Here is an 8665-nt window from a genome sequence, read left to right as displayed (position 1 = left end):
CTCACTGCGCTGGGGGGGGGGGGCGTTTTCACACCCTGAGCACAGCAAGTTGCAGCGCTGTACAGCACCAGTGTAGCCAAGGCCTCAGTTGTTGATCGGCCTGTTTCAGTCTCCCAGCCATAGTCTGTTCCTGCCCCCAAAACAGAGGTTCTAATCCACACTGAAGGTTGCAATCATCATTGTTGTTCGTAAAACAGAAAAGAATTCATAAATTGATACAGTCACTGTGACAGGGAACAAAAGATTGTAATGACTGTGCGGGCGATATTGGAAGTGAGTATGTAAAGAGAATGGGGCAAATGCTGTTCTCTTACTGATGTGAACTTTACATTTAATCTGCTACCTGGGGATTCCTGGTGTAGAGTTGGCATAGTAACCCCATGTGACCCCAGCCCCAGCATTGAGGCTGGTAAGGCCAAGTGTGAGTCCTCTTCACTCTGGTGACCTCCAGTTGCTGGGATGATCCTTTGGGACCACGGCAGCCAGGTGTAACTTAGTGCAGCCTAAAGGCTGCTTGAAATTATACTGGGGGTCAAACTGGCCCCCTGCCAGCCTTTGCCTAACCTATCCCCTTGGTACCGCACTGAGCTTGACTAGCCCAGGGGTTCTGATCCATTATATTATATATTCCATGAACCCACAGACCGGAAGTTTTGCTGGTTTTACTTGCTTCTTCTTATGTTGTCTTCCTATCAAGTTGTGTTTAGCTGCTATTAGCTGGAGCCTGATCTAAGCTTGTACCTGGTTTCATTGCCAACTTCTGCCTCTCACTGGGAGTTTTTAATACAAATTGAAGGCAGGATACAAAGCCCAAAAACATTAAGGTCATGGCAAGAAGTGACAGTCTAGATGGCCAACTGCATTCCCAATCAGTACTCCCCATAATTTACTATATCCTTTTAACGCTTGTAAATGTCCATGTTTTACAGAACCCAACAGTTAAAGATTTGATTGGATTTGGCCTTCAAGTAGCAAAAGGTATGAAATACCTTGCAAGCAAAAAGTTTGTCCATAGAGATTTGGCTGCAAGAAATTGTATGTAAGTACAATACTCTAATTCCATGCCACATTATCACATTATTGTGGGGAGAGTAACCCTGTGGTAAATGTAAAGCTTCCTGGACTATATATTGCAGCAGAAATGTATTTTTATGTTACACTGATACTATTAATCTCACATACAAATGAGCTGCTTTAGCCTGTTAAAGATTTAAGGTTACACATAAGCATGTTGTGTGCAGGCAGAAGAAAAAGGAAAGGGAGGATGGCAGCTCTTAAAGTTGGGCTGCCAGAGTATTAAAAAGGAATCTTTTGAGGGAATTTAAACTGCGTTGTCTCAGCTTGCCTTTTTTAACACTGTGCTTTCACCCAAGCTACCCATAAACTGCCTTTCTATGCTGCCTCATCTGGCAGTAAGGAGGTAAATATAGTGAAACTTTGTGGAACGCAAAATGGGAAAAACAAAGAAATAGTAACAATGAGACTGCTTGACAGTGGGTCTTTCATTGCACAGACTTGACATCATTTTGGCTTGATTCTGCACAAAAGTGCATGAAACAAAATTATGCAAAGAATCTTATTAATGTCTGGGTGACCAGACAGCTTAGTTCGCACAATGACTGACATAGTACTTGCCCATATTATGCTGATTCATCACCTACAGTAGGAATTAATGTGCTACAGTATTAATCATTAGACTTTACTTTCTGTACGTGTGAGGACTTGGAGCCCTGGTAGGTTATTCACCCTTGCTATATAATATTTTTAAGTGTGCTTGCTATTGAAAGCATCTCCTAATTCAGTTACCCTGCAGATCCAGGGATTTGTAATGAAGAGTGAGGGGTTACATATTTTTCAGGCTTTTTATGAACACAGGAATTGCCAGACTGGATCAGACCCAATGATCCATCTAGTACAGTGTTCTGTCTCTGGTGCCAGAGGAATGTGCAAGAAACTTTCCCACTTTTGGCAGATATGGGATAATTTGCCCCATAAAGGTCTCATCCCAATCACTAATAATTAGAGATTGGTTCAAGTACCGAGCATGAGGTTTAATGTCCCTTCCTTTTTTAGCATTATCTATTAGAATTCTGGATGTTTTTGTTATCCCTATAAATGTTCAATCCCTCTTTGAATCTTACTAGCAAGATCCCTCAATGACATCATGTGGCAATGAGTTCCACTGTCTAAGTAATCATGTGTTGTGTCAAAAATAATTTCTTTTGATCAGTTTTTAATTTGCCATGGTTCCGTTTTATCAAATGTTCCCTTGTTCTAGATGAGGAAGGAAGAACAGAACTTCCTCTGTAATATGCATTAGTTTACATACTTCTCTTTTGTTCCCTTTTATAGGACTCTTTCTTAGGCAAACAATCTCAAGTTTACTCCAAACATTTATTTTAGTTACAGTGTAAGGACTAAAATGTCTCCCTTCATCCAGGTGGCCAGGTGTGCTATAGGATTGTCCTACTGGGGCTTGGGTGGAAACATCCTTCTCCCTCGGATGCAACATGGTTGTTACTGTAGCCTTGAGGTTGCACTAGTTACTGCTGCTCATCCACCTCCATTCCAGACAGGGTAATGGCCAGTGACTCTTCTCAGCAGCTGATGGGTCCACCTTCACCCCAAATCCTTCCCTACCCCAGGCCCTGCTTTATGAATAACCTGGAAGCCCACACAGACTTGGGCTTTACAGGTCTATGGAAACATGAACCCCCTGTGTGGGCTCCCCAAATGCTGCCTTCCCACCCAATAAAACCACACCAATAATACTGCGTCTGGGACCCTCCAAAGCCAGGAAGGAAGGGGGAAGGATTTGCCCTATAGGCCCTTTTCCATCTAGTATTACTTATCTATTAAATAACAAAAATACACCAACCAATGGATCAGCTCTGTGTATTTCAATATGTACACCTAATACCTCCTTTGCTATGAACTATCATCAAATTGAACAGTTAGTGTGATAAAGAGGAGTTGTCTTGTCTAAACTATCAGTGAATGGGAAAGATGGTATCTCAATATGAAAACTAGTAGATTTCCAGGTAGCTGGAAGAAGCAGCAACTATATAAGAAATGGTGCAGCATTCACTGTCTGGATGTACAGGGCAGTATTAGAGATCTTTTTTATGATGCAACTGTTTTTAAAGAATTGTTATTTGAATGATCAGGGCAATAGCAGTAATATTCCTGAGTTCATTCAATTTGTTAAATGGATATCACATGTCTTTTGTTTCAATTTAGCGTGAGTTAATAGATGCAAGATAGAGTGCTGACTTCAAAAGTTACGGTCTCAAACACACAAGTCACTTATTATAATTTAAAGAATATTCACAGTCATTGTAAATCCTGTCTACTCAGCTACAGATAATATTTTTTGTCATTTTCATAGGCTGGATGAAAAATTCACTGTCAAGGTTGCTGATTTTGGTCTTGCTAGAGATGTCTATGATAAAGAATACTACAGTGTGCACAATAAAACAGGAGCTAAACTGCCAGTGAAATGGATGGCTTTAGAAAGTTTGCAAACTCAGAAGTTCACTACAAAATCAGACGTGGTAATGTACAGCCTATTTATGTATATTTACTAAATTTCCTCATTTAAAAACACTCCTAGAAATACCGCCAAAGGCATCTTTATGGCATTTGATTAATCCACTAAGAATATATGTCCAAGCCAAGACTAGGGTGGAATCCTACTCCAGCTCATAAAAGAATATGAAATTTGGTGTTATCGAAGTGCACAGAGGACATTTGTGCTCATGACAAAGCGACAGCAGTTTCGCATGTTTGTCAGTCGCTGGCCAGGAAAGAAACGGGGGCCTAATCGCACTCCCAGTGAAACGGAGGATAAATCTGTCACTGAGTTTACTGAGAGCAGGATTGGATCCTAGGTCTGCAACTGTAGAAAACACAAAATTAGCTTTCACATTCTTAAAAGATAACAGCTCTTGAAGAGGCTTTATTTGCTTTTTAAATACTTTGACCATTGCGACCAAATGTTACCTGACTACATATGAGGAAAAAAAGTTACTAGCTGAAGTCACTAGTTGGCTGCATCACTTTGTATTTTAGCCTAAATTTAATTCAGATTCAGATTAGTCTGCTGTATAGAATTTCAGCCATTTGTATTCTCCAATATGTATTTATATAGCATTAACCCAGTCCTCAGCTGCTGTAAATTGGTGGAGCTCCGTTGACTTCAAAGGAGCTCTGCCAATTTAACCAGCTGAGTAGCTGACCCATAGACTTTTATTTTTCTTTAACTTGCTTAGTTCAGTTTCTCTGGTTCTGGTTTAAGTGGTTCCTCAATTCTTTGCAGCATTATAAGCTGCATGCAGTAAAATAGCTTGTTTCACAGGGAAAATGGATATGATCAAATCTGTCAGACCATATTCTACAAGTGGAGTTCAAAACCCTCTCTCCCCTGTGATTTACTATTGATTTGTTTTATTAGTGGTCCTTTGGTGTGTTGTTGTGGGAACTTATGACGAGAGGAGCACCGCCCTACCCTGACGTGAATTCTTTTGATATAACTGTTTACTTATTACAAGGAAGAAGGCTATTGCAACCGGAATACTGCCCTGATCCACTGTAAGTAAATAGTTTGCAACATATCCTGCAAATGTTATTGATTCTGGGTTGTTGGGTTTATTTCACATATTTCATAGATGAGCACTTACTGTCTTTTTATTTCAATGGCAGGTATGAAGTCATGCTAAAGTGTTGGCATCCAAAACCTGAAATGCGCCCAGCATTTTCTGAACTGGTTTCAAATATATCAACAATCTTCTCCACTTTTATTGGAGAGCATTATGTTCATGTCAATGCTACATATGTCAATGTGAAATGCGTTGCTCCCTATCCTTCTCTTTTGTCATCACAAGATAACATAGACAGAGATGTGGATACATGACCAGGTTTGTCTACAATACATTGCCAGAGAGAAATCCATTAGTAGTAGTATGAACAAAAGTGTGTTTTGTCCACTACTTTTTCACTGCCCAGTTTTTGTGAAAACACTGTTGCACATGTTTGATGTTGTCCAAACTGCACTGTTGATGAGATGATATGTTGTTTATAGCTATGGGATTCTACACACTACTGTGGTAAATCCCAAATATTTGGGGCAGCTGTATCTATTTACCAGACTACATCTACCACCATCTAGTGCTAGTACCCACCACCTCTCATTCATTTGTGAAATGAATGTGCTCACCATTTGCAGCCTGGGTTCTATTGTAATTTAGAGCATGTACAACAGAATGAGAGGTGAGCAGCAGGGATATACAGAGATTCACGATTAATGCAAAGGGAAAAGCTAGAGTACCAATTGCTCAAGCTTGATGTACCATTCCTGTTGCATGTACTATTGGGCAGTGCAGTAATGGTTTTCACACAAAGACCAGGCCAGATAATGAGAATTCCAAGACTGTACAATGTTTCCTGTTGTATAAAGTGGACTCTACCTTTGTTCTTCGTTTGCCCATTATATCAATAAGGTTCCTTAGAGCCAGTCTGATGGCAAGTTTCTAAAATGATATTCAACATTCCAAAATGCCATGAAATAAAATGTGTGTCAGCTTTTGAGGAGCAGTATATTTATGCTGTACATAAAATGTAAGGGAACACACCCGGAACAAAGCTATCTCAATGTCACTGTCATTCCAAAATTCAATCACTCCTTTGAGAAACTGTATGTACAGATTTCTTACTGAAAATTGTGAGGCTTCTCTTCTGTCAATAAAGTGTTTTAACTGTTCCATGAGAGTAAAAATGTAAGGAGTCCATATTAACCAGTAGGCTAAAGCCTAGGATGCAGCATTTGGAGAGGTAGTCAAGTAAACAGTGGAGCAGTAACAGTGCGAGGAGCCAAGCGACCCTGAGGAGCTGCTGGCTGGTATGACCACATGTTTAGTAGCTGCAACTATGCCAGCCAACCACGCAAAGGAGCTGCAGCATAGTGTGTGTAAGGGGTTGAGAAGAGATGCTGAGCCAGCTGAGGAAAGCCAACTCTGAACCAAAAAGGTTGCAATGTGGTGGGATTACTGCCACCCTTTGCATGCCAGTACTGAAGGATTAAGAAAATTGGACAAAAGAAGAAACATTTTTTTAGCACCCATAGTTGCTCCTTGAGTTAATCCAGCCCAGTGAGTTATGATACATAGTATATTCCTAAATCATGACCAGAAATGACTTTCAAAAGAGATACTAATTAAAGTTTTTGTTATTTAGGGAAGAGTACTGTAGCTTTAGGGCAAGCATCATATGTCATTTCTGTTCCTGTGGAATTCTGTGCGTATTACTGTATAGCTTGATTGGTGTAGGATATAACTGGTTGTTAGTGTAAACACTTAAAGTATTCTATTTTTATAAAAAATGTTTATTTTTAATGACATATACCAGATTTGGTCAGGCCACAAAATACTGCACTGTGAATGTTTCAGAAAATGTATGTCAACGTTTGAGTCATACATTGTAGCGAGGTTAAAAATCACTGCGAGGAAAAGAACTGATTGATACTCCACCCTAACTATAATATAACCATTGCTGGAAGTCAAACACGTTAACATGTACAGGGGGAGGTAGTGTTTAGAATGGAGCTGATTATGAGGGAGATTTATTGTTCTTGAGAAAGAGTGTTACAACTGAAAGGTTTCTAAAAAGGGTGGAGTGTGTGGGCAAACTACGAGCTGATAATACTGTATTGTATTACACCACCACTTTCATTTCAGATGCAAACATAACTGTAAATTGCTAAAGGACAAAATGTTCTACTGCAGAAAAAAAAATCATCTCTACGGTCATTACAATGGCTAAGAAAGTTTATGACACAAGGATTTGGGGAGGATACTCCAAAGCCGTACATCCATGCTCGAGGAAGGCTGCAATGTGGAAAAAAAACCATTTTTACTATTTATGAATTTTGCTTAATATAGTTAATGTTGTGTCTGGGACACCTGTAAGAGTATGTGATTCTGGTAAGGATTTGATGTTTGTCAATTCATGCATTTGCAAATGAGCTGAATGGTACTTATGGTGATAGTTGTTGGTGTGACCTAATAAAAGTTATTAAAATGCAGTATTGTAACACTCTGTGTGCTGATAATTCATGTTACTACTATTTGTATTTGACTGTTAAGCTGACGTAGGCCTTTATGTTCCCTTCCACTAACATGAGCAGGGGGATTGGAAACTCGTGGAACTGGACTGAGGGAGCAGATGGGAGGGAACAGTTTAGACACACAAAAACATAGGGATTGCCACAGTGGATCAGACAAATGGTCCGTCTAGTCCAGTATCCGGTCCCTAGGAATGGCCAGTACTAGATGCATCAAAGTAAGATTCCCTAAACACTGCTCTACAGCCAAAATGCTTCTGAAATAAATGTAGTCAAACTTTACTAATTCTGGGTCACAGAGAACGAAAATGATGCTTAAAATTGTTGATTGGCTCTAGTTTTCAAGATATGCTATTGGGTCAGTATATACGACCCTTGACTTGGGAATGGCGGAGGATAAGTGAGTTATAAAGGGAAGGGATCTCAATTTAAACCAGAAATGACTAAAATACATCTTTGACTGGATCTATGAATAAATCTATGACTGGGTTTGGACAGTACTTGCTTTTTAGGCAAAACAATGAATGATGCAATCTGAAGCTGGTATTGCGTCATACATGATATGAATGTTATTCCTAGAAGTCATGGATGATGCAATCATAACGAAGCTTACATCACTCTGCTGAACAAGTTGCCCTATATCAGCTCTAGAAATCATACAGTGTCGTGCTCTCTTATTTGTCAGTGTTTGATTTTGCAAAGGGACACATTTCTGTTTAGCCAAAGTGAGCAGAGATGCCTCGTACTTGTGTGAACAGTGCAGATAACTTCTGCTATGTTTGTGGTGAAGTGACTTTGGCATCACAAAAGCGCAGTATAACCACTATGGTTAAGAAAGCCTATCATCTTTATTTTGGCTGCAAAATTGGAGATCAGGACAAGAGGTGGGCTCAACACATATGCTACAACACTTGTGCAACAAATCTTTGCCAGTGGTTGAACAGGAAAAGGAAAAGGAAATCTATGCCTTTTGCAGTGCCAATGATTTGGAGAGAGCCAACAGATCATACCAGCAATTGTTACTTCTGCATGGTGCCTCCAGTTGGGAAAGGTGTGTCAAAGAAGAAAAAGTGGACTGTGCATTAGCCAAACATTCCATCAGCTATAAGCCCAGTACCCCACGGAGAAGGACTGCCGGTTCCTGATGCACCAGAATCATTCTCACTTGAGTCGGACGAGGAAGAGGAAGAGGATGAAACTTCTGGTCCTGAACCATCAATGTCACAAACCCACATTTTCTCCCATCCTCCTCCTCTGAACCACACCTCATAACACAAGGTGAACTGAATGACCTTGTCAGGGATTTGGAACTACCCAAGAGTAAGGCAGAGCTGTTGGGCTCCAGACTATAGCAGTGGAATCTCCTGGCAGGTGATGTTAAGGTTTCCATGTTCCGTGACCGTCAAAAGGATCTTGTCCCATTCTTCTTCATGGAAGGTGATCTTGTAGCCTGCAACAACATCGATGGTGTGATGGCAGCCCTCAACATCGTTCATGATCCAGATGAGTGGAGACTGTTCATTGATTCATCGAAGATGAGTCTTAAAG

At 40.2% G+C, this 8665-nt stretch overlaps 1 protein-coding gene across 1 annotated transcript in view; it reads left to right on the top strand.

Annotated features, from left to right (window-relative positions):
• MET (MET proto-oncogene, receptor tyrosine kinase) overlaps positions 1 to 7429 on the top strand; it is a gene marked incomplete in the record, with an annotated part of 60741 nt that extends 53312 nt beyond the window's left edge. The window contains 5 exon segments of the mRNA XM_034768909.1: positions 930 to 1039; positions 3389 to 3554; positions 4454 to 4590; positions 4702 to 4916; positions 6732 to 7429. Of these exon segments, the coding sequence (XP_034624800.1) occupies positions 930 to 1039; positions 3389 to 3554; positions 4454 to 4590; positions 4702 to 4912 (624 nt within the window).
• Between the last annotated feature and the right edge of the window lie 1236 nt (positions 7430 to 8665).

The sequence above is a fragment of the Trachemys scripta genome, chromosome 1 (assembly GCF_013100865.1).
Source record: "Trachemys scripta elegans isolate TJP31775 chromosome 1, CAS_Tse_1.0, whole genome shotgun sequence".
Lineage (NCBI taxonomy): Eukaryota > Metazoa > Chordata > Testudines > Emydidae > Trachemys > Trachemys scripta.
The sequence above is the reverse complement of the archived record's forward strand: the minus strand, read 5'-3'. Positions and strand labels throughout refer to the sequence as shown.